Source organism: Tenrec ecaudatus, chromosome 9 (assembly GCF_050624435.1).
Source record: "Tenrec ecaudatus isolate mTenEca1 chromosome 9, mTenEca1.hap1, whole genome shotgun sequence".
Lineage (NCBI taxonomy): Eukaryota > Metazoa > Chordata > Mammalia > Afrosoricida > Tenrecidae > Tenrec > Tenrec ecaudatus.
In genome coordinates this window covers 162,733,692-162,760,690 of record NC_134538.1, presented here as the reverse complement: position 1 = coordinate 162,760,690, position 26,999 = coordinate 162,733,692, and the positions used below count along the sequence as shown (strand labels likewise).

Below are 26,999 nucleotides of genomic sequence, written 5' to 3'. Positions count from 1 at the left end.
TTGCCTAAATGTATAGTCAAGGCTCTCCCCCAGAAAGATTGGGTAATTACAGAAACCCAAAGAACACTAGTGCTTAAAACAGTTTGCAAGGCATGGGCGCTCATTCGCGCTGGTTCTGTGTTGAAAAGGCATCAGGCGGCTCAAGGCCCTGTCCTTCTGCCTTCCTTTCTGCCTTTTGACTTCCATCGTGGCTCCTTAGAGGAGGATTCAAGGTGCCAGCGAGTCAGGAAGAAATGAAAGCCTGTTTGTCATGCAGGGTGCGGTGGCCTGTGCTCGTTCTGATAGAGGCCAGACCTAGCCCATGCACCGGGGATTCCTGTGAGGGTTTGCAGACCCACATCATCGTGGAAACACATTTGCTTCTCAAAAGATAAAGAGAGAATGTGCTGTCCGTGTGCTTTGATAGAATGTGGACACAGACAGGAACTTAGGAACAGTAAGCTGAACCCAGCCAGTAAGTAGGGGACAGGGAGTGGGGGTGAGGTGGGGGTAAGACACGATACAGGAAGCAATGTCTGAAGTGTTTGGCTATGGAGACAAACCATCCACAGGCAGCCATCAATTCAAACGGTAAGCGACTCAGATGGATCTCTGTAAACAAACACTCTGAATGATAAAAAATTGATCCCCGCTGATGAGGACAAATATCCATTTACGTTGGTAAAGAAACACTTCGGGGGGACTTCACTTGTTACTGGAGGGCGGCTTTTGCAGGTGGAGAAGGCCTTGCTGGCGGGGCTCGGGTCTGGGGGCACTGGTCCTGCAGGGCGCTCCCAGGGGCTGAGAGAGTTTTGCATCTTGACCGAGGTCTTCGGTTTTCTGCTCTCCGGCCACACCTGGACCCCTTGGTCCTCGAGGTGATACTGGCTCCCAGCACCCCCCCGCCCCCATGGCCTCCAGGACCGCACTTCTTTATGGGGCAGCCTGCTTCGTCACGGCCCCCTAACTCCATGGGACTCACAGCGACCCCTGTGGGTTTCCCGAGACTGTAACTGCTTACTGGAGTTGCAAGCCCAGTCTTCCTTCCAAGGAGCTGCCAGGGGTTTTGACCCACTCAGCCGCTACACCACCTGGGCTTCTTATCACACTGTATACTGACATGCTGGTAGCGGGGCCCTTGAGGTTCAGGTGTAACACCAGCAGCCACAAAATCCAACTGTGGTTTCATAAATCTCCTAAAGCCACAGGCCCAACCCTTCCCCCCTCCACCCTCCCTCCCTCCCACTCCTCTCTCTCATGCTCACACAGACGAGATTCCCAAACTAGAACGCACGGATTCGGATCGGCGTATTTATCATCTTGCTTATGATAGGAAGTTTCCCCATCGAAGGAAGGGTGGAGTAACTCCATGTGGCTGGAGAAGTGGGCCGGCTGGGTGGGAAGAGGGCACTCTAAACCATACGAAGCTACCGTAAAGTCCTGATGCCACAAGTGCTCCTGATCACCAAGCTGACGGAGGCTCTGCGGGAAGCGGCACAGCCCCAGACCATCGGGAACGGAGACTGCTGAAACAGCAGTGGGGCTTGCGAACCCACGTCTGCGCTATGGCCCAGCAGAGGGCAGGGATTCGAGCAGGCATCTAAGTCTCCTGCTCAAAACCTATTTGCTTGTCTCACCCCGGCCTTTGCAGATGTATTGATTACGAATGACTCAGAAGGTGTTTAGTTCATGCACCATTCATTGCCACGCCGCCTCTCACATTCTCCTTATGAGCCATAATCAAGGCAAAAGGGTCACACTGCAGATGGAAACTCTCCATTTAGAAACAACCAGAAGCCTAAGGACGCCACTGCCGTTGTTTGGAATGCAGTCGTGTAAGCACAGCTCAAACGCATGAAGAGCCTAAGGCGCCGAGAAAACCCTGTGCTGTTTGTCTTCGAGGATGGCACCGGGGAGATATGGTGAAGGTGCTTGAGGAAGTTGGCGAGGAAAATGCCATCCCACTTTAAATACTGGTGACATAGCTTCCAGCCACCACATTACGACAGACTGACAGACAAGTAGTTGAAAACTGTCTTTCTTGGATCCACAATCCATGCTCATGAAAACAGCAGCCAAGAGATCACAAGATGTACTGAATTGGGTCAGTCTGCTGCACACGGCCTCTTTAGAGAGATTTCAACTCTCACACTAGGAGGTTACTTTGAGGACTTCGGTGAATCTGACCCAAGCCATGGCATTTTCTTTTTTTTTTTTTTTTAACAATTTATTGGGGCTCATACAACTCTTATTACAGTTCATACATATACATACATCAATTGTATAAAGCACATCTGTACAGTCTTTGCCCTAATCATTTTTTTCTCCTCTTCTTTTTTTACATTTTATTAGGGACTCATACAACTCTTATCACAATCCATACATATACATACATCAATTGTATAAAGCACATCCATACATTCCCTGCCCCAATCATTCTCAAAGCATTTGCTCTCCACTTAAGCCCCTTGCATCAGGTCCTCTTTTTTTCCCCTCCCTCCCCTTTCCCCCCTCCCTCATGTGCCCTTGGTAATTTATACATCGTTATTTTGTCATATCTTGCCCTATCCGGAGTCTCCCTTCCCCCCCTTCTCTGCTGTCCCTCTTCCAGGGAAGAGGTCGCATGTGGATCCTTGTAATCAGTTCCCCCTTTCCAACCCACTCACTCTCCACTCTCCCAGCATTGCCCCTCACACCCTTGGTCCTGAAGGTATCATCCACCCTGGCTTCCCTGTACCTCCAGTCCTCATATGCACCAGTGTACAGCCTCTGCCCTATACATCCCTGAAAGGTAGAATTCAGATCATGGTAGTTGTGGGGAGGAAGCATCCAGGATCTGAGGGAAAGCTGTGTTCTTCATCGGTACTAATTCGCACCCTAATTAACCCATCTCCTCTCCTAAACCACTCTATGAGGGGATCTCCATTGGCCGACACTTGGGTCTTGGGTCTCCACTCTGCACTTCCCCCTTCATTTAATATGGTATATATACACATATATACATATATATACACATACACACATATACACACACATATATATATATACATACACACACTTATATCTTTTTTTTGCATGATGCCTTATATCGCCTTATATGCATAGAAAGTTGGATATTGAATAAGGAAGACTGAAGAAGAATTGCTTTCATTTGAGGCATAGTGTTCACAAAGAATATTGGAAATGTCCTGGATTGACAAAAGAACAAACAAATGTGTTTGGGAAGAAGTGTAGCCAGAACGCTTCTTAGAGGCAAGGATGGCGAGACTTTGTCTCATGTACTTTGGACACACGGTCAGGAGAGACCAGTCCCTAACGAAGGACGTCACATGTGATAAAGTGGAGGGGCAGCAAAACTGAAGAAGACCTTGACAAGATGGATCGACACAGTGGCGGCAACAATGGGCTCAAACCTAAGAGCCGGTATGAAGACTGCACATGGCCGGGCAGTGTTCTGACCATTGTACATGGGGTGGCTACGGGTCAGAACCACTCGACAGTACCTACCAAGAGCATACAGGGGAGCTATCAGAAGGGCTTATGGCCCAGGATTTACACTTGAGATGGGTTTTGCCTGCTTGAAGGGTGGTCCCTTCAGAGGTGTGGTAGGTAATTTCTGTGATTGTGTTTCTTCCACCAGACTATGAAAAGCACCAGGCAAGACATTGGGTTTTCTTCATTTTATACATCCTCAGGGCCTAGCCCAGAGTTCAGGTAGTATTTATTGTCCATCAAAACATGAGGAATGAATGCACGGTTTCCAGGCAGATGGGGATCACAAGGAAGACAAGGTGGGGATCAGAAAATCAGTGCCTTCAATGGACCAAATGGGGAATCAGGTTTGAATGATCCCCTGAGAACAGCCTGTACAGTGTCTCTGCAGGCCTGGCTACAGATTCTGAACCTCACTCATGGGCTGTGGTCACCCGTGCTGAGCAGGTGGCAGCCCGGCGAACCCCTTCCCAGCTCTCTCACGTCTCCTCTCTCTCGTGGTCCTCCTGCTCATGTCCTGTGATCGCCACACCCTCTGCACTGGTCTGACTCTCTCAGGGGTGGGGCGGGGGAGACCTTCTGGCTGAGACCAAGGCACTGCTGAACATGGGTGCTTCCCACAGTGTCCTATTGGACCCTTGCCTCGAGTCCTGGTGGCACAGTGGCCACGCGTTAGCCTGTAATCTGCAAGATCAGCAGTTTGAAACCCCCAGCTGCTCCCTGGGAAAAAGGCCAGCTGTCTGTTTCTTTCGAGAGTGATAGTCTTGGAAACCCACGGGGCAGTTCTACCAGGTCCCATGGGGTCACCGTGAGTCAGCGTGGACTGCGGCACTGGGTTTGGAGCTTGGGTTTTGCAGAAGCAAAGGGAGAAAGCGTGCTTTGTCTCTGAGACTGAGGAAGGATCGCCAAGGAGCACGGAGAAGCCAGTCTTCCAACAGGCAGCTTCCCTGCAGCAAGCAGATGCCGTCGGCTGCGTGTTTCCAGCCAGGAAAGGGAAGCCGTGCCATGGGACCTGCTGCTTCTCCGCCCCGTGTGAAGTGCTCCGTGACACTGACCTCGCACGTTCCAAAGAGAAATGAGGGACAGAGGAACCCAGCGAGACAAAGGTCGGCGGAGGGACATTTATTTTGTAACGGCCTCCATGTGATGGAAAAATTCCATTCTCAACCCGATAACTACAAAGGGGATTGTGAAGGGTTTTGGCAATGTTTTAGGGCAATCTTATGCACACACATTTAAAGATAAATAAAAGCAACCAATGGCAGGAGGGCATGTGTTTCATAAGCTGGCCCCTCTGGTTTTTATTGTCGTCAGTCAGGTGCACCACTCAGGTGAGCGTGGCCCTCGTCAGGCTGCAGTAAGGAGTGCCGGAGGGAAAGCGGGCGGCTCATCCTTGTTAACGATGAGGTCGGCCGCTCCAACCCCAGCCCGTGAGTGCGGCCAACAAGGCCCTCTGCTCAAAGCCTCAGAAGATGGCCAGTCTCAGAAGCCCACAGGGCAGTTCTCCTCTGTCCAGCAGAGAGGCTTCTATGAGTTGGAATCGACTCGATGGGAGTAAGGTAGGTTTTTTGGGTGGCACTGTTGTGTAGGCGGGCTACTAACTGCAAAGTCTCTGGTTCAAACCTACCAGTCACTCAGTAGGAGAAAGATGAGGCTGCCTGCTCCTTTAAAGACTTACAGTCTCAGAAACCCTATCCAGGGTCCCTGTGAGCCAGAGTGACAGCAGGGGGTGTGCTTTGTGCCTGGTCCTGCTTTAGAAATTTCCACCAGTGTCTCAGGTGCATTGTACATACATGAATCCACCACACTTACTTAACTGTTCAATATTAGCCAAGTGATTTACACACAAAAGCAAATCCACACTAGAAAAGGCGCATGGTTTCCCTGACAGGATACTGTGGTGATAGCTTGACTGGGCTAAGAGTTACAAAGTAACAGTCCAGGAGGATACAGGTACAGAGGAGAGCTGGGTTTTGTCGTTGGAGATGCTTTTCAGTGGGAGGAACTCATGGTGGCCCGGGGCCTGACAGAAGGCAGCATCACCTGGTCCTGCGCCACTGTCCCGGATCCGATGTGGGTCGTATCACTGCCACCCACAGGGTCTTGTTGGCTCATGTTCCAGAGGGAGCCTACCAGGGAACAACTGCAGGACCCCATTGAGAGACCCACGGAAGAACGAACGCTGCTGGAAATCCTCAGATCTTGTGCGTGGGATTGCGGGAGGAAGGTGAGACAGCCTCCTCTCGTGGACAGACAGCCTCAGACACCCGAGGGCAGGGTGAGAACACCGCTGTGTCCCCCAGGGCCACTGGGAGTCAGACCCACGCAACAGTAGTGGGTCTGGTTTATTGGTTTATATTGATCTGGTCTAAGATAATTTCCCCCTTTAGTCCCCTTTTATTGGTCTAAAGTATTCCTGATGTATTACTGTGGAAGGAAATGAAGCAAGTCGATGAAAGTTGACTTAGCTCACGCTAATAAAAGCAGGCGCATAGAGGGAGAAATCGTTTGGATGGCAAAGGCCTGTCTCCATGGACCACCAAGGGCTTCCCAACGTGGACAGTGCATCTGACCTGCCCTTTCAGACAGCTTCGACCACAGCACCGTCCCAGCCCGGTGCTGGACAAACATCACTCAGAATGACCAGCTCAGCAAGACTCGAGGCAAGCTGCTGCCAGGAAGTCTCGGTCTCCTGAATTTCTGAGCAGTTCCCTCAGCCCTCTCCATCCTGCTTTCCTACCCAAATAAGCAGTTCTCTTAGCTCCTGGCCAACCCAAGATGAAACGACTGACTTAAACGGATGGACAGACAGAGAGATGGTAGCTAGACAATAGATGGATGGATGGATGGGTGGATGGATGGATGGACAGACAGGTACAGAGTAGTTAAATGATGAGTGGTTGGATGGATGGATAGACAGATATGAAATAGATAGATGATGGATGGGTGAGTGGGTGGGTTGATGAACAGACCGGTTATAAACAGGCAGATAGTAGATGAATGAATAAATGGGTGGATGGAAGAATGGGAGGATGGATAGACAGACAGCCACCATCAGCTAGGCTCTGACCCTCGATGACCTTAAGTACAACAAAAGAAGACATGGGCAGTCCTGCATCATCGTCATGCTCACTGGCATGTCCAAACCCAACTCTGGCCCCCACATCTCACAGAGCATCCCCCACTGGCCCAGTGGGCCCTCTCCTGCACAAAACACAATGTCTTTCCCCAGACATGGTCCCTCCTCATGATGCGTCCAGGCAAACTGGTCAGCAATACTCTGCTTGGTGCATAAGGCCTTTGTGGCTACATCTCAGAACTCCATCACTAGCCTTTTCCTTCCAGCTGGTCTCAGTCTGGGAGCAAAGATCAAGGATGGCTGTGGATAGGGATGTCAGCCACCAAGCCCAGGGGAACAGAGGCAGACTTGCATCACCCTGGGGACACAGGGAGGTAGCAGAGCTGGTGCCTGGAATCCCAGGCGACCTGCTTCCCTAGATAGAGGACAACTGGGGCAGTATTCACTCCCCAGCACCCAGGGATTTGGGAAACCCATCCATAAAGTAAAACTTCAGAGTCATAATAGGAAAATGTATCCAACACATGGTCAAGGGCTCGGGGTGTTTCAGAGCAGAGCCAGGAAAATCCTGGGTGCAACAGTGAGACAGAGCTTTCCTGAGCGTGCTCCAGGAAGGGCCCAGAGTGAAATTAAATATGAAAACGAGCTTCTCAGGGCTCACTCTGCAGGTCTTTGCATCGACCTGCAAAGTGGCATCTCACCTCCTGGGGCAGAGGCAGTGCTTTATGGGGGACACAGCCGGTTTCCTCCCTGGCAGCATGACTGCATCTTCCTCAAGAAGCCGGCTCCTCCTCCCAATTAGACATCAGGGGGTCATGAACTCAGCACCCACTCATGGACATTGGACATCGTGTGTCAGGAGAGACTAGTCCCTGGAGAAGGGCATCGTGCTCGGTAAAGTGGAAGTGCAGTGAAAAAGAGGAAGGCCCTCATTCGACAGGGGCTACAACAATGGGCTCAGGCCATTGGGTACTTGCGAGAGGGCTCAGGATGGGGCAGTGGATGTTCCACTCTGTTGTGCACAGGGTCTCCAGGGCCTCTGGAAACTGGCTCGATGGCCTGACCTCTTGCCCTTTTGTAACGCAGAGTCCTATGGTCATCTCAGAAGTAGGGGCCAGGTCAGCTATCAAAAGATATAGCATCTGGGGTCTTAAAGGGTTGAAGATAAACAAGTGGCCATCTAGCTGAGAAGCAACAAAGCCCACAGAGAAGTACACCAGCCTGTGTGATCATGAAGTGCCAAAGGGATCAGGTATCAGGCATCAAAGAACAAAAAATCATATCATTGTGAATGAGGGGGAGTGCAGGAGTGGTGACCCAAAGTCCATCTGTAAGCAACTGGACATCCCCTTACAGAAGAGTCGTGGGGAAGAGATGAGCCAGTCAGGGTTCTTTATAGCACTGATGAAACATACAACTTTCTTCTAGTTCTTTAATGCTCCCCCCCACCCCCACCACTATCATGATCCCAATTCTACCTTACAAATCCAGCTAGACCAGAGGATGTATACTGGTACAGATAAGAGCTGGAAACACAGGGAATCCAGGACAGATGAACCCCTCAGGACCAATAATGAGAGTAGATTCCAGGAGTGTAAGGGTAAGGTGGGGTAGAAAGGGGAAACTGATCACAATGATCTACATATAACCTTCTCTCGGGGGGAGGGACAACAGAAAAGTGGGTGAAGGGAGATACTGGACAGTGTAAGACATGACAAAATAATAATAATTTATAAATTATCAAGGGTTCATGAGAGAGGGGGGCAGGAGGGCAGGGAAATGAGGAGCTGATACCAAGGGCTGAAGTAGAAAGAAAATGTTTTGAGAATGATGATGATGGCAACAAATGTACAAATGTGCTCGACACAATGGATGTGTGTATGGATTGTGATGAATTGTGCGAGCCCCCAATAAAATGATTTAAAAAAAAAAGAAATAAGGGCCAGACATCCTTCCCACTTTCAGGGGTCTGTGAGCTCTGCTCAAACCTGTGTACCTGGCAGACTCTGGACCCTGTGCACCTGGCTGACCCTGGACCCTGCGCACCCTGGCTGACCCTGGATGCTGTCCACCCTGGCTGACCTTGAACCCTGTGCACCTGGCTGACCCTGGACCCTGTGCACCCTGGCTGACCCTGGACCCTGTGCACCCTGGCTGACCTTGAACCCTGTGCACCTGGCTGACCCTGGACCCTGTGCATCCTGGCTGACCCTGGACCCTGTCCACCCTGGCTGACCCTGGACGCTGTCCACCCTGGCTGACCCTGGACGCTGTCCACCCTGGCTGACCTTGAACCCTGTGCACCTGGCTGACCCTGGACACTGTCCACCCTGGCTGACCTTGAACCCTGTCCACCCTGGCTGACCCTGGGCTCTGTCCACCCTGGCTGACCCTGGATGCTGTCCACCCTGGCTGACCTTGAACCCTGTCTTCCCTGGCTGACCCTGGACGCTGTCCACCCTGGCTGACTTTGAACCCTGTGCGCCTGGCTGACCCTGGGCCCTGTCCACCCTGGCTGACCCTGGACGCTGTCCACCCTGGCTGACCCTGGACACTGTCTTCCCTGGCTGACCCTGGACGCTGTCCACCCTGGCTGACTTTGAACCCTGTGCGCCTGGCTGACCCTGGGCCCTGTCCACCCTGGGTAGCACAGCTGCCAGCATCACAGCAATACACTAGCCACTGCAGTATGACAGACGGACAGGACATACAGACAGTGTTGCTTCTTAGTTCAACACACACACCATACGCACACACACACACACACACATCCTTACACATGTATGAGGGGGTTTCAAACATGCATAGAAAGATTCTGTTCTCTTTCAATTGTATTTTGTCAGCAGTGTTTGGAACCCGCTCATCTATGTAGGTATTGCGGGGTGCAGAGGGGTCCCTGCATGTCCATAGGCTCCTTGTTTAGGAGGACTGCCTCATGGGAGGTAGGTCCCTCATATATGTAAACACAGAAAAGAACCATGTGTGGGTCAGTCTCAAGTCGGGGTGTCCTTCTACCCAGAAAGCAGCGCTGGTCAGGGCTGGGCCCACAGTGCGCTCGGAGGCCTCAGCTGGCTGGGCCGCTGCTCATCTCAGTGTAAGGGCGAACCCATGGGCTTGCGGAGCAAGGAGTACCTGGTGACATTCCAAGTGACACAGTGGCCGTCTGTCCCAGTCCTGCACATGCTCTGTGTCCGTACCCACTCAGAGGAGCACGAGGAGGCCACCCCAGCTCCTCCCGGAGCTATGACAGTGACACTATGGGCTCATGGGGCCCTGTGGGGGAAAGCTGGCTCCAAGGGCTCTCAGAGGGTGACTTCAAAATCTACCCCCTGAATTCCTCCGGGGGGCCCCTGGGTGGACCCAGCCCTCTGGGCTCTTGTCAGCAGTACCCTTTGCACCTCTTGGGTAAAAGCCCCTGAAGGCTAGCCCACCCTGGGCAGAGTAGGACTCAGGGACTCCTCCCTCACCCACCCCCAAGGCCCCAGTTAGCGTGAGTCCCTGCTCCAGGGCAGTTAGTCTCCCAGGAAGTTCTTCTTCAGCTCTTCTGGGTGAACCTAACCTTCAGCTTCAGAGGGAGCAACAATGCTGAGTGCTTGTGACGCCCAGAGGCCCCAGTGGATGGCCCACGGGTCCCATTGTGGGGCAAGAGGGTGGGCACTGGGGCTCCCTCAGTGATGCTGGCGGGTGCTGCACTCCTGCCACCCACACGCTGCTACTGTTCCTGGCTGCCCTGCACCCTGTGTTCTTCTCCCACCTCCAGTCTGGTCTGTCTCTGGTCTCTGGGGCAGCTCTAAGAACTGGAAGAGGTGCCCCCCAATTTGATGTCTGAATTCAGGGTGCCAGCCGAGGGGACATCAGTTGTCGGGAAAAGGCCTTGGCTCCTTTCAGCATCTGTGGCCCACTGTCCCCTGGAGACCCCTCTGTGCCTGGGCGCCCTGCTCTCCTTGGGCTAGGAGGCACCCAGTGTGAGGACCCTGGGCCCAAGGAGGCACTCTGCTGGTGTGGTAGTTACATAATCTGTGGTCAGTTTGAGACTTCAGAGTAAAGGGGTGGAGCTTAGCCTGTCAGTCAGGTTGTGGCTTGATGACCTCATTTGGAGGTGTTAAAGAGATAACTAGCTCTCTGGAAACGGGACACATGTTCACTCCCTGCAAGACATTGCAGCTAACAAGACACATGGAGTTATACTAGTGTCCTGAACTGGAGGAACCACATAGAGACTCCTGCAGCGATGAGACGTATACAATGGCACTGGATCCACAAGACGTCCACCTACTGGCCTGTGATCTTCCTGCATTCAGCATCATTGCATATGCTTCGTGAGTCTGAAGATGACTTTATAGATTGGTATCAGACATGGACTAATATCAGATTTACGGACTTGATCTGGACGGGGCTGGGATATTTCTCAATCTTCAACTGCTCTTTTACATAATGCTCTTTCTTGTGCACAGGAGTGTCTATGAATTTGTTTCTCATGCACCCAGACTGACACAGCTAGGTGCTCCTTTCTTGCTACGAGTTGAGTCGGGACCCTCCTTCGCTACTCAGCTCTTTCCTTTTCTCTCAGCGGGGCCACTCCCAAGAGCAGCCTCCCCTCAGGAGACCAGAGCTGAGACCCTCACCCCATGACCAGCGGGGCCACTCCCCAGAGCAGCCTCCCCTCAGGAGACAGAGCTGAGACCCTCACCCCTGACCAGCGGGGCCACTCCCCAGAGCAGCCTCCCCTCAGGAGATCAGAGCTGAGACCCTCACCCCTGACCAGCAGGGCCACACCCTTCAGGAGACCAGAGCTGAGACCCTCACCCCTGACCAGCGGGGCCACTCCCAAGAGCAGCCTCCCCTCAGGAGACAGAGCTGAGACCCTCACCCCCTAACCAGCAGGGCCACACCCCTCAGGAGACTGAGCTGAGACCCTCACCCCCTGACCAGTGGGGCCACTCCCAAGAGCAGCCTCCCCTCAGGAGACCAGAGCTGAGACCCTCACCCCCTGACCAGCGGGGCCACTCCCAAGAGCAGCCTCCCCTCAGGAGACAGAGCTGAGACCCTCACCCCTGACCAGCGGGGCCACTCCCAAGAGCAGCCTCCCCTCAGGAGACCAGAGCTGAGACCCTCACCCCCTAACCAGCAGAGCCACACCCCTCAGGAGACCAGAGCTGAGACCCTCACCCCCTGACCAGCGGGGCCACACCCCTCAGGAGACTGAGCTGAGACCCTCACCCCCTGACCAGCGGGGTCACTCCCCAGAGCAGCCTCCTATCAGGAGACTGAGCTGAGACCCTCACCCCCTGACCAGCGGGGCCACTCCCCAGAGCAGCCTCCCCTCAGGAGACCAGAGCTGAGACCCTCACCCCCTGACCAGCGGGGGCTGCTCACATGACACCACATCCTGGGGGTTGCTGACACCACAGCCTAACTGCGAAATTACATCATTCGTAACTGCCAAGTCACAGAGAACCCTGGTCCAGCTAGAGGGACACATATTTGGGGACATAATCCACAGTGTCCTCTCAGGACAAAGGTTAAAAAGCAGGTGGGGGTCAGCAAGTTTTGCTTTACATCCTTGCTGGCAAACTGCAGATATTAGGAGACATTTGAGATGATCCATTGATTTCTGAGAAGAAATGAGTATTGGGAAGGAAACCATTTCCTCACTGAAGAAATGCCGCCCTTCTGCTTGGACCTGGCTGCTTTGAGAGATGGGCCTCCTTGCTCTCCTCTCTCATTTGCTCGTTCTCTGCAGGGCCCAGAGCTCCAAGGCTGCTTTCTCTGTGATCCTGGATCTATCTGCCTCCCACGCAGGAAGCCTGGAGATTAATCCTTTGGAATCTCAACATGGCGCCTAATTAGCAACTCACCAAAAACAAAATAAGTTAATTATGTGTAATTTCTTCATGAAGATCAAATGGCAAGCAAATCCCTTTCCTAAGGCTGTCCCCTTGTTCTTTGTATGAAAGAGAACAACCAAAGATCAAATGAAACTCCTAACTGTGATTGCTGAGAGCTCCCAGGGAAAAGGGGGCTTCTAGGCCATTCTGCAAGACACAGGGGCTCAGCGTGCATTCCTGTGGATATGTAAATCTTTAAGGCAGACCCGGCCCCAAAGGGGAGTGGATGGAAAGAAGCACAAACCAACTTGCTGGGGAGCAGGACATCAGTCCCTTCCTTCCGGTCACCCGCTTAGGACTGAATCCTCTGCCCTGGAATCAGATCGACTCCCTGTGCCACTGAGAATGGAGGGGGACAGCCCCCGTGGGTGCCAGAACCAGAGCCATCTTCTCCTGCCCACAGGGAAATGGGTGGTTTTGAACCATCGACCTTGCTGTAGCCCAATATTTCATTAACATGTCCCCGGGGATCCTCTAGCCTGATGGACAGTGTGAACCCCGCCTAATACCGTTGCCTGGTCTGCAGCGCTGGGCAAGTGTCCAAACTTCTGCATAGACCAATCTCCTCCTCTGTGGGATGGGGAGCAGGCCAGGGGGCCCATACCTCCCTCCCCCTTGTCCTTTATCCTGCGCAGTCTGGAGCTTTCCTCAACGTTTCCTCCTTCTGAAGTGGAGGGCTGTGGACAAGAGGAAGACGACTGTCACCGTAGCTGCCGCAGTGGGCTCGGGCGTGGGGACAATCAGGAGGGTGGCGTGTGCTTCTGCCGGCACAGGGTCCCTGCCGGTTGGAATTCACCCAGTGTCACCTAATCACAATAAACACCATTCACAAATGGCAGGTCGGGGGCAGTTGATAGGTTTAACCCACCCTTCAGGGTAGCACAGGCCTGGGCAGCGCTGTCCTGTTTAAAAGGCCACCGAGTGCCAGAGCCCCCTTGGCGGCAGCTGCCTCCCACTGAGAACTGAGGGGCGGGGGCACCTGCGATGCTCGCCTATCTCTGCTCGGAAAAGACAGCTTATAGTGGGGCCCCAGAGAGGTCGCTGAAAAGATCTTTTTCTCTGATAAACAAACCATCAACTTAGAAAACGGGCCTTTCTAAGGGGCTGCATCAGCTTAAGAGATAAACATAAGATTCCGTTAAATCCTTGTGAGGAAAAACCAGAGATGCTCCTTCAGGGAACAGTGAGGTCTTCTAAGGAGGCCTGGTGAGGCCGCGGGTCAGGCTCTGGGCTGCGATCCACAGCTTATACATTACCCATGACACCCCCGTATCCTGAGGGACCCTGAGCGGGGCTGCAAGGCTGCACCTTGGAAGGGCGTAGGGTGTCAAGGGTTGTTTCAACCTCGCGGTGGCAGAGCACAGAGGCACACAGGGACTCCTGCCTTCACGGGGGAGTTGATGCCGGCTCACAGCGGCCTCTCAGGACAGGGCAGAGCTGCGCCTGCAGCTTCCTGAGACCGTCACTCTCTAAGAGAGCAGAAGACAGCTGCCTTTCTCTGAGGGCTTGAAATGCTTGCCTGGCAGTTGGCAAGCCCATCTAGCCCTCCTCAAGGCGACAGGGATGAAAGGGTTAAGGCTCCATGCTAAGGATCGGGATGCTGATCGCTCCAGGGAGGAACCAGGAGACCTTCCTGGACGGGATCGTGGTCAGAAGCTGGTGGGCTCTTGGCCTTCACAAAGCCAACCTCACTTCCCATCCAACCTTGGCCAGCTACCGGAGCTCAAAGCCAGGCTTACAGGCTCCTCTGGTGACCCCTCTTCTCCTGCTCACCCTTCCTTCCCATGGGCTCCACCAGGCCCTTCTCGGCAAAGCCCAGGGCAGCAAGCATCATCCGCTTCCAGAACCCTCGGACTGCTCTGGGGAACGGCCAGGTCACATTTGGTGGCAATGTGTTGACTTGAGCTTTTGGGGTAAGGCGAGAGCCATGACTGGGGACAACATGGTTGGAGACTGGCGACCCCACAGGGCAGGGCAGATATCCCCTGGGGTCCCTGCCCCATGGAGCTGAAGCTGCAGCTCTCCTGGAAGCACTCTGCCCACGTTTCTTCTGCAGAGCGGCTCACCGTCTGGTTGGCAGCCGGATGCTTAATTCACAGAGCCACCAGACTCTCCTCAGACATGCTCCCATAGTGTTCTTACATGACTCAATTTGGGGAGTCAAAAACACTTGTTATAAAAAGCTTAGGGGAGGATGAGGGCTAATTGAAACTGATACCAGAGCTTTGGCCGCCCCCTCCCCCCCACCCCGTACCCGCAGCAGCCCAGGCTTCACAGCCACGCGGGGACCTTGGAGTGAACCATCAGCCTGGGTACCACTTGATGTGGCAAAAATGACGCTCAAGCGTCCTTCCTGTGTGTGCCACGCCCGCAGCGGCAGGAGCTCTTCTCAGTCATCCTCCCCTGCCTCACTGCCAAGCGGGAGCCCTCCGGTGCTGCGGGCTAAGCCCCGCGGTGCCACAAACTGGGCACCCCTGGACAGGAGGGAGAGGAGGCTGCGTGATCCCACAGAGATGTGCAGTATCAGATGCCCTACCGTTGGCAGGTTGGCCACATGTCAGAATTGACCAGCGTCCAGGGTTGGTTAGGTCAATGGGCGCCTTGCCCTTGACAACGGAAGTCCTGGGATGTCAGAGGAACCCTGAGCTCCAGGGTGGGTGTCAGGACTAATTTTGGGGAAATTAGCTAGGTGGAGGGGTCCTCTGAGGCTCTTACAGTGGGGAGAATGGCAGGGGTCCTCTCTGAGGCTCTGACTGTGCAGAGAAGGGTGGAGGGGTCTTTTCTGAGGGGCCTCTAGGGGACTTGAACCTCCAACCTTTCCTTTTTGGTGATCATTCAGCCTTTGCTCCATCTAGGCCCCCGTCCCGAGGCTCCTAAAGTCATTTGTCCTACTGCCACCTTACATCAGTCCCCTCCCCACCCTGGCCTTTTGTAAAGGCTGTTTGTACTGTAGCCCATCATGCAGGGGGTCTGCTTTCACAGCTCCCTGGATCCCTCCAGTGCCCCCTCCCTCAGAGTCTGAACAACACGGGGCAGGATGGCCCACTTGTGGAAACACGGGGTCCCAGGCTATCCTCAACCCCAGAGGAAGCCCATGTCCCCAGACCACTGGGGCTCTGCTCCCACGTTTGTTAACTGATAGCGAGTAGGGGTCCTCCCTCCATGAACTCCATCCCGGAGGTTCCTGATGACCACTCTGTGCTCACCCTTCTGCCTGGAGGGAGATAACACTGGCCTCAGGCCTTGAACTAGGAGACCTGGGCCTCAGACACCCCCGTGTGCCATTTCCTGCACATAGCAACAATGACGGCCGCCAACCAAACAAGCCACATCCGGTTAGATCTGCAATCTCGGGGACAGTAGTGTGCCCATTGGGTAGTTTGGCAACCTGTCATGGAAACCAAACCAATGCAACAAAACAAACCCAGGCCTCCACTCTACGCCAGGATAGACCTGCCCTACTCTGGATGGGAGGAGAGTATCCCGTCTTTCTCCCAGAGTGGCTGGTGATTTCGAACTGCTGACCTTGCAGTTAGCAGCCCAACATGAAACCGCTACGTCACCAGGGCTTCTCCTTCCTGTCTCAGGCCCTGCTGACTCACTCCCAGACATCTCACCCGACTTCCAAGCCCTTACCAAATACTGATTAGGTGCATGTTATCACCACGCCAATTTATCTCCCACCACTGTCAGTGGTCCCAGAAGTCGTGCAATTTGAAGGCTCTGTCTCTGGGCTGTCACTCAATGGGGTATTGTTGTCATGGAGGGAGAGCAGGGTCCAGGGGAGGGGATGCCCTGGGCTGGTGGTCAGATGTCTTGAACACCATGGCTGGCTCCACATCAGGAACCTGGCAGGGAGTCTGCTGGAGCCTCTGTTTCTTCTTCTACACAGTCACAAACGTGTGGTCTGCCTGCCCATTGCCTGTCTGCGCTCCTCATCTGCCTTCCTGGGGTTTTATCAGGGTTGGGGCCACATACTGGAGTGGGAGGCATCTCTGCACTGAGAGGAGGCTCCTCGCCAGCCAGCTCTCATACAGGCTTACCTGGCTAAAACTAAAAAAGGTGTATTAATAAATATTTGTAAGAATAGATAGATATTTGAATATTAGAAACATGCTGGGTTGGGGGTGGGGCAAGAGTGAATGGGAGGGGCTTTGAAAGGCACGTGGAAAACCCCCACAATCTTTTCACTGTATTACCCAGTAACTCTCTGAAACCCCCTTGCAATCAGACATTGGATTGAAGAGCAACGCGTTGAGAGGCCAGCAAATGTACACACAGAAGTTTCAGAGCTTAACCCCAAGTCTCTGCAGATGGGGTGCGTTGGTTTAGTGCCTGGATGGGATGATTTAGAATGGGGAAGGCAACTTCACAGCAGGTAGACGCGTCTTAGGGACACATCTGGCACTTCGATACAATGATTAAAGAGGACAGGATCTCGTCTTCCGCTAGAATCTCTTGCTCCCAGTGAGGGAACACACGGGGCTGCCGCCGCGAGTGCTTTTGGACACAGTCAGATGTGTTCTTCCCAAACATCTCACTACCACCGAGCGCTTTCCCACGCCCCTCCACCAACACAGGACAGAGTAGAATGCGCCCCCTCCCCCCAGGGGGAAGGGGGGTCTGGAAGTATTCACAGGAGCAGAAAGACTCATCTTTCAGGCAGGAAGCTGCTGGGACAATGGTTTCTACCTGCTGGTCTCCTTGTCAGCAGCTCAACACCTAACCCAATACGCCAGCAGAACCCAGGTGTGCTCTTCCAAACTCCAAACTCTTTGCCACTCTCGCCGACCCTTAGTGCAGAGCTGCCTGATCCGCGGGTTTCTGAGAGCCTCACTCCCTCATTGCTGGGAGTCAGGCTTCTGGGACCCATGGGCTTCTCCCCGACCCCGTACGGACTCAGGGGAGAGGCCGCCCCGCCATGTGTTGGAGAACCTGACAGTGCGCAGGTGACGTCCTTACCTCCAAAGAAGTACTTCTGCCCAGTCTTCACCTGCAGGGGGCTGTTGGTGCGCACGGCAGAGGCCTCGTCGCCGTCGATGGTGAGGACCGCGAAGTTCTCCTTGGCCAGGAACCGCACCTCATGCCACTGCCCGTTGTTCAGCCCTGAACCTGGAGGACGACATGAAAAATGGGTGTCCAGTGTCACGGTGGCCCAGGGAAAAGTTATTCTCTCTACCGGGAGGAGCCAGGGCTGTGGGCGTCAGCACGGATAAATGCCACTTGCCTTATCTCCAGAAGGCATGGCTGCCCAGCAAAGGGAAGCCATGCACCAAACTGGCCCTGTGCACCCCGGGAAAGAGGGGCCTGGGTGAGGCTCTGGGGTGGGGGGGCTGAGTTATTTTAACTGATGGCTACTGCCTTTAATGTTACCTCTGGAGGGCATTGCTGGAGCCCACTCTCAGATAGGCAAATGGATGCCCAGCGGGGGTCACAAGCTTCTCTTGAGTCTACGATTGTGTTCCCCATTGTGTCTGCCCTTGTCCTCTCTCAGTAACTACATGTGACTGCCAAGTCCACTCTGACTCCTGGTGATCCCTGTGTGTCTGCACAGAACTGCGCTCCCTAAGGGCTTTAAGGGGCGGCCACTGGGTGGACTTGAATGTCCAGGCTTGGGTGAGCAGCTGAGCACTGACCCGTCTGGGCCACATCTCCTGCAGAGCTCAAGAGCTGGAGGTCAGTTGCACTCACGAGTCCTTGAGACGCACAGAGCAGCACACTTGCTCCCCGAGAAGGGAACCCCTCTTAGGAGGGAACAGACCATCTTTCCAAACGCTGGAAGCTACCCCAACACCTCCCACGCCAACGGGGGTGCCTCTCTGTGGCCAAGGCAAGCACCTATGGGCAGGGATACAGAGTGGTAGACTGTTCTCAATGCAGACAAGCGTTTAAGGTTTGTGTTCAGTATGAGCGACTGCAGAATGATGGAGAACGGGGCGGCTCATTCGCACGATTCCGCCTCCTGTGTGTAAGATTTGGCTTTAGTTCCCAGCCAGGGTACCCCCGTCAAGCCACCACCTTCTGTCCCTGGAGGTTGGTGCGTTACTAGGACGACACTGGATGAGTTTCGGTGAAGGCTTCAAACGAAGGTGGATCTGCTTCCAAAAAGCAGCCGATCAAAAACCCTGTGGATGACATCAACCCCATTCTGTTGGGCACTGGGCTGCCCGGAGTCAGCCATGCACCACCACAGCCGCTGGGGGGCCCTGACTTGCACTTTTGCTGTTGCCTGCCAGGCAGTGCCATCTAACATCTGATCCTAGGATCTCCTCCTTTCAGGAACCCCAACCCCAATGCACAGTGACCCTAAAGGGCAGGGTAAACTGCCCCTGGGGTGGGGGGGTTTCCCAGACTGTAACACAGTGGTTCTCAACCTTCCTAATGCTGAGACCCTTTCATACAGTTCCTCATGTTGTGGTGACCCCAAGCACAAATTATTTTCTTTGCTACTTCATAACTAATTTTGCTACTTTTATGAATTTGGACACCCCAAAGGGGTCACGACCCACAGATAGAGAGCCGCTGCTGTAACACTTCATAGGATTAGACAGCCTCCTCTTTCCCCTGAGGAGCCGTTGGTGGTTTTGAACTGCTGACCTTTTGGTTAACAGCCCAACTTGTAACCACTATGCCACCAGGGTTCCTTTACCAAGGTTCAACCTTAAATCTAGTTGTGAACATTCCCATTCCCAGAGGAGATCTCTGAGCGGTGGTGGACCAGCAGGTCTGCCTGGAATTCTGCATGGAAACTTACACCACACCGTTACTTTGTAACTATGGCACCACCAACTGAATTGTGTACAGTGACAAACAACTAAAGTCTGCTATTCCGATTAGATTAAGAGCATGACGTTACTTTATTTTCCCCATGAACTGAGTTGCTACAGAAACCAGACCCCTTCACCACCCACAGTCGCTGCTGCACCTCTGGGCTCACACAGACATGGCCACCCATTTCATTTCCTGTGCGTCCTCGCCAGGCCTGGCTCTGCCATCAGTGACAGGAACCCAATAAAGGCAGGTGACAAGCTATCGTGGCGCTCTTCCCTAACGGGGGCGAGGATGACCCGAGGGCTCGGGGGAACAGCACAAAGGAAAACTGGCCTCCTTAGACCATCTTCATGGGCAGGGGCACAGCTGCAGCCTGCAGCTCCCCCCGGCCAGCCTCCAGCTCATCGCCCGGGGTGAGAAAGCTCGCATAGACGTACTGCCACCCAGCTGGCCACTGGCCACTCTGCAACTGTGTGACTTCATTTGAGCCTCCCAGAAAATGTCACCGGAAAACAACTCCTGAGGTCAGAGATCAGGTGACAGGCAAGAGGCCACTGCAGTGTAAGCCCCCTGCTGCTGGTCCACCTGCAGAGCTGCTTCTCAGGAAGCCTGGCTTCTTCCCAGATCAGACAGGTAGCTTGACCCATGGCTGTTGGAGCACCCTGTGCATCTCTGAAGATGATGGGTCCTCGCAGGTGGGTTTGGGGCTCCTCCAGAGTGGGCTTAGCTCGACAGGGACACTAGTGCCAAAGATGCATATCCCAAAGGGGGCAACACAAACCTCCCACATTAGGTCACGCTTTCATTTCTGACCCTATAACCTGTAAGTGCACAGGGACCACCCTTCCCGATGGGTGAGTGAGCCACCAGGGCATGGGTTTTCCTGCTCAGGGGCACTGAGATCCTCTTTGGAGGACGTCAGGCTTTGGGTCATGGAGTGGAAAGTGTTCCGAAACATGGTGCGCACACTTAACGTCACTGAGTGGTTCACTTACTAGAGTTAAAGCTGTGAATTACTTATGCCTAACACACACACACACACACACACACGTGTATCAGAATGCGGATGACAAGAAGAACTGACGAATCTGAACGACGGTGTTGGTGAAGAACATTGACTATAGTGAGGACCGGCAGAAGAACACACAAATCAGTGCTGGAAGAAATGCAGCAGCCAAAATGACCCTTGCTTAGAAGGATGTCGAGACGGCATGTCATGCACCATGACATGTTATGGGGTGGGGGTAGTGGCGGTGGGGACCAGCCCCTGGAGAAGGACAGCATACTTGGCAGAGGTTCAGCAAATATAAAAAAGACCATGACTAGATGGTCGACATGGCGGCAACTGCAATGGGCGCAAACATGACAGCATTCACAGAGGGGCTCAGGGCCGGGCAGTGTTTTGCCCTGCTGCGTATGTGGTCAGCACTGATTCTACGCCACCGAGCACCAACGACACCAATCTCGACGTTGCGTATGGGCACCTGGTGGTCCTTGCTCACCACCCAGCCCATTCCAACGCTTAGCAACCTTGCCGGGAAGCTTAGAGCCTCCGCTAAGTGTTTGGAAGGCTGTTATCTGTGCGGAAGAAGGAACCACATTCTAGCTCCCAGTCTTAATTTTTTTCCAAAGCAAAATTCATTCCGAATATCTTCTCTAACATTCCCCAACTTATAATTGTCAGCAGAGCTCGTTCAGTATGTAAATGTGCGCTGTTAATGAAACCCATTCTCTCCTGCCTGCCTCTTAATGGCATTATTTTTAAAGTAAGGCTCTTGAGGTGGCTGTCTTGATTGAACAAGAAGAAACAGATGTTACTCTTATTAGAGACAAGAAGAAAAGAGGAGCTTCATGCATATGGAAGGAAAAGAAAGTATTTAAAGTAGAGCAGCAAACCAAGATGCAGCATCTGCTAGAAAAGGCGTCGGAAGGAATTACAGTGACGAGTCTTACGTCTTTTGCTCAAGATTCAGTCGTGGGAGAACCATTTTTGAGACTATGAATTCATCATGACAGTGAGAATGCTCCCTGGTGCGCTAACACTGGCTTCCAGAAGTCATCAGACGCCAGTGACCAGAGTGTGCCGGGAAGGCCAAAGGGGGAAGGACTACAGGGACCCCTGGTGGCACAGCGGTTAAGTACTTGGCTGCTAGCGGAAAGGTTGGCAGTTAGAACCCAACAGCCCCCCCTGAGAGGAGACCTGTGAATCTCCTTCTCTACAGTGACAGTGGAGGAGACGACGGGGCAGCCTTGCCCCGAGATGCCCTGCACCTGGGAGTCCAGACTGACGGTGCCACCAACCACATGGGGGCTTCCAACAGGTCAGTGCCAGTGCCCTTGACCTTTAAATCCCATCCCCAGTGTTTGAAGTTCCCTCCACAGGGCAATATGTGCTACTTGTTATGTTAACCATATAAATAAGGATTGTGTCTAATTTGCTATCATTTTTCTCATTTCTATGTCCTAATTTAATTTATCTTATAAACACAATCGTGGCCAGAGAGAATGGGCAGAAAGCTGCATCACTGACTGCCTCACTCATCCATTCACTCATCCACTCACTCAGTCATCCACTCATCCATTTACTCACTTACTCACTCATCCATCCACTCATCCACTCACTCAGTCATCCACTCATCCATTTACTCATTCATGCATCCATTCACTCATCTACTCACTCAGTCATCCACTCAACCATTTACTCACCCATGCATCCATTCATTCATCCACTCACTCAGTCATCCACTCATCCATTCACTCAGTCATCCACTCATCCATTTACTCACTCATCCATTCACTCATCCACTCACTCAGTCATCCACTCATCCATTTACTCATCCACTCACTCAGTCATCCACTCATCCATTTACTCACTTACTCACTCCTCCATTCACTCATTCACTCATCCATTCACTTTCCCACTCATCCACTGATCCATCTAGTCACTCATTAACTGACTCATCCATTAATTCAATCACTCATTCATTCATCCATCTACTCACTCACTCATTCATCTACCAACATATTTACTCACTCACTCACTCACTCACTCACTCACTCACTCACTCACTCACTGCCATTCAGTAGATTTCAATTATAAAGACCTCATAGGATAGGGTAGAATTGCTTCCCTGGGTTTCTGAGATGGTAATTCTTTTGGGGAGTAGACAGCCTCATCTTTCTCCTGAGGAATGGCTGGTGGTTTTGAACTGCTGACCTTGTTAGCAGCCCAACACATAACCCACTATGCCACTGGGGCTCCGAGAAAGGTGCATAGATAGGGCAGCTGAAATACTCATTTTGTCCCTTAAAGCTAAACAATTGCCCGGTGGTATGATTGTGTATAGGAGCCCAGGTGGCATAGTGGGTCATTTCTTAAGTTGCTAACAGCAAGGTCCTCAATTCAGATCCACAATCTGCTTCTTGGGAGAGAGATGAGGCTGTCTGCTTCCTGGAAGAATGACAGCCTCCGACATCCAGAGGAACAGTTCTGCTTTGTCCTGTGGGGTCACTGTGAGTCGGTATGGACTCAGTGGTGGTGAGCTAACGATTGAGTTTGGTTATAGACTGAACGTCACTGTGGAATGCGATCTTCGTGTTCTGAAAGGCTGCTGTGAGTTGAATAGGCTCCTGGGCGAGCAGCTTGAGAGCCCCTTTGTGTGTGCTGCTAGGGTGACCTCCTTCCATAATCGATGTTGTTAGGGGTCACTGAGTCCTTCTGACCCAGTGCAACCCCATGAACAACAGAACCAAACACTGCCCAGTCCACCCCATCCTCACAGTTGTCCCCATGCCTGAGTCCATCCGCACAGCCACCAGGTCAACTCATGCTCTCTCTCACTGTCCATCGCCTGCACCAAGCACTTGATGAATTAGACATCATCCAAATGAGCAATGCCCATGCATCAATAAATATGGCTTCAAAAAACTCCAAAGGAAGACAGATTAGGATAAAATATTATATATATGAATTTATTAAAATAACCTTCCCAAACACAAAAAATACCCATAATGAGCTAAAATCTGCTTCCAAATAAGGATGCATGCATAACAGAAGCACATGAAGTGCTTGAGATTATTAATCATCAGGGAAGCTTAAACCACACAAAAAGCCTTTTTACAGTAACTTGCTAAAAAATACATTAATATTTAAGGACTGGTCACCAAGTGGAGCCATTGGAATTTTAGACTTGGCTGTTGGAAGTGCAAGATTGTGCACTCACTTTGAAAAACTATCCACGAATCCCTTATAAATTTAAATATTCACTGATCTGATGACCCTCACCAACATTTTACTGGACAAAATAAACATGTTTTACCCAAAATGCATGTACCAGAGTGGTTCAGGGGAGTTAGGTCTAACAGTCCTTAAGTGGCAGTAACTGTATAACCACACTGTGTCTGTTCAGATAAGAAGCTAGCTCTCAGACTGTGGTAGTTACATAATCTGTTGTCAATTTGAGGCTTAAAAGTGAAGTGGTAGAGGTTATCCTGTCAATCAGATTAAAGCTTAATGACCTCATTTGGAGGCACTAAGGAGATAAAGTAGCTCATTGTAGGCAGGACACAGGTTGACTCCCTGGGAGACATTGCAGTTGACAAGACACATGGAGTTATGCTAGTGTCCTAAGCTAGAGGAGCCGTGTGGAAACCCCTGCCAGCACTGACATGCTTCCACCACCACTGGATCCACAAGACTTCCCACCCACTGGCCTGTGATCTTCCTGCATTTGGCATCATTGCATGTCTTTTGTGAGACTAAGAGGACTTTTTAGATTGGTCTCAGACACATGGGCTAATATCAGGCTTGTGGACTTGACCTGGGCTGGGCTGGGATGTTTTCATAATGTACAATTACTCTTTATATGAAGCTCTTTCTTACACACATATGACTGTCTATGAATTCACTTCTCTAGTCTACCCAGACTAACACACAGACCAAAGATGTGCTTCTTATACAAGCAACAGGATGAGTGTGCGTTGAAACCATGGGTTGAACGGAAGAGTCTGGAGACAAAAGGTGGCAGGTGGATCCGTTTGTATAAAATCCCCCCCGCTCTGTCAGTCTGTCATGCCGCAGTGGCTTGTATGTTGCTGTGGTCTGGGAGCTATGCCACTGGAATTTGATAAGCCATAGTGGACAGGTTTCCGTGGAAGTCCCACACTCAGGCACATGAAGAAGAAAGACTTGGTGATCTAACTTATGAATAGAAGCAGAGTGTGGTCAGACGCCATGCTGAAGGAGGAGCCTCTACGGTTGGAAGGCAGTCAGACACGACTAGGGCAGAATGTCTCCTCAGAGCAGAGTTGAGTAGAATGACCATGGAGTAAAGCTTTTAGGACTTCCAATTGTTGATGGGTCAAAACTGAAAATGAGAAAAACGACTGCCAGCATCTATCAGTCATTGGAGCATGGGCTGTACAGAGTAGGAATCGAGGAAAACAGGAAGTTGTGCAGATGAGATGGACCATTTAGGAATCATTATCATAGGCATCAGTGAGGTGACATAGACTGTGAAATGTGAAATAGACTCTAGGATTTGCTACCCCGGGATGACCAATTCAAGAGGAAGGCACTTCACTCATCGCGAAAAAGGAGATTTCAAGATCTATCTTGATGTACAATGCTGTCCGTGATCGGATAATATCTATTCACATACAAGGAGAGTCAGTCAAAGCAACAATGTTAGAAACTGATCAAACACACACTGAGAGGCATGGATGCGGAATAAGGGCTCTCACTGCCAATGTCAGGGAGCTCATGGCTGACATCAATGACTACCAGAAGATGGGTCTGATTGAACTTTACTGATGACACAAGGGTGTTCGGCTGTGTGGATCCTAACAATGGTGACGGACATTGGGAACGGGAATTCCCGAAGACGTCCTTATGGGCCTGTGGAGCCTTGACGGAGGTACAGGTGACACAGCCTTGCTGCTGATAACTAAGAGGACGTTAGGCATTTTCTGATGAAAATCAAAGATGATGGTATTTAGTGTGGCTTATACCCCAACAGAAATACAAAAAAGAAAAGAAAGAAAAATTGATGTTGTGATAAACTGCAAAGGATTTGGAAAGATCTCCTCTTGCGCAAATGCACCCATGGAAGCAGCAGTCAAGAAAAGAGTCCGTGTGGAGCAGACTGGCTGCAGACCCCTCTCCGCATGGCTGACAAGCAAGGCTGCCTGCCCGGGACTCAGGGTTCTGAGTCCCCCTGTGGTATTGTCAGTGGAATCATCTGCATGAGAAAGCTGGATCGTAAATCAGTAAGACTGAAGTAGAATTGACGTCTTTGAATTAGAGTGTTGGCTAAGAATGTTGAACGTACTATGAACTTCCAGGAGAATGACGAGATCTGTCTTGGAAGAAGTACAGAAGTGAGGACGGCGAGACTTATCTCCTATCCGTTAGACATGTTATCAGGAGGAACTAGTCCCTGACAAGGGCATCTTCTCTGCCCAGAGGGGGTCAGGGAAAAGGGGAGACCCTCAGTGAGATGGATCCACACCGTGGCTGCAACAAGGGGCTCAATTACTGCAAAACCAGGCTGAACAGGGGCTACGTAGGGGGCTGGGCGGGGCATGGGACCTCAGTTGGCAGAGGGAACCTTGAAGGAGGAACCTATAACAAAAATGCTCCATAGCTTGCTGGTTTTTTTGGACCAAGAGCATATTCATTAAACTAGAGGGGACTGTGGTTTTATAATCTGTAGATCCACATATGTAATTTCTACCTCAAAAAATAGGCCAAAATGGAAGAAAGTCACGTGAGTGTCCAGTTTTTGTTTCGCTAAATTGCAGTGATTACTCATTTCATGCCTCACATTCTGCATGATGAAACCAGAGGCAGGCAGTGCTGAAGCCACAAGCCACAGAGCACGGGGCCGCCCAAGGCTGGGCACGACTAGATGACTGTCTGCCACTCGACTTGGCTCCACCTACGTCACGGGTCAATTGTAATGCCTCCTGCATCTGATCTGATGAAGGCAAACCGTCATCCACCTCACACTGCGCTTACTGGAAAGGAAAGGACAAAGGACGAGGCTGCTCATCAGCCCTCGAACCCCTCCATCCACACGGAGCCCCGCTGAGGTTGTCAGGGTGGTCTTGGCCTCGGGAGGTTTACCTCTTATACCATCAAGGGAGACGGAAGTGTCTGTGTACACACTCCTGTCATTTCTGAAGCGCTCCCTGTCTCTCACAGCAATTGGGCCTTTGATGGCTCCGGCAGAGGAGCTGAGGAGTAGACAGCCGGCAGAGAAGAGCTGTGATGAGGGGGTATCTGGCCGATGATCTCTGGTATCAGGGAATCCAGATGCAGCACCCACCGCTGTCCCTTTGCTGCTGAGAGGAAGCTACAGGAAGACCGAGCCCTTGGGGAGACTGATGATGGAGAAACTCTTGGGGAGACTGATGATGAAGAAACAATGGTGTCTCATGGCCCCGAGGCTCTGAGTCCTGCCCTGCAGCACCCCTAAGGCGAGAATGGAGTTGGGGTTCTGGTCCCTTGGTTTCCCTGCTGTTCTCCACTTCCACTCCTGACACCGGAGTGCTTCAGACAAAATGAAACAAGAGTATTTCATAGCAAGACGAATGGGCACACCATCAAAGGAGATAATGATGGCAATTTGGCTAATTCGTGAGTCCTTTTTCTCATTTTCTGTGTTTCTTTAATAAAATAAATTAAATGTTTGAAATGAACAATTGTTAAGAAACTTAAGACCAGCTTTCTTAAAATAAAAAAGTGTGTGTTGTGCAATTCTCTTTATCCCTCTGAATGTGATTCAAAC

The 26,999-nt window shown here is 51.9% G+C and overlaps 1 protein-coding gene across 1 annotated transcript in view; it reads right to left on the bottom strand.

Annotated features, from left to right (window-relative positions):
- The window catches only part of CNTNAP2 (contactin associated protein 2), a 973,876-nt gene that overhangs the window by 450,609 nt on the left and 496,268 nt on the right, over positions 1-26,999 (bottom strand). The window contains exon 9 of the mRNA XM_075557443.1: positions 17,401-17,550. Within this exon, the coding sequence (XP_075413558.1) occupies positions 17,401-17,550 (150 nt within the window). The remainder of the gene's footprint in view (positions 1-17,400; positions 17,551-26,999) is intronic.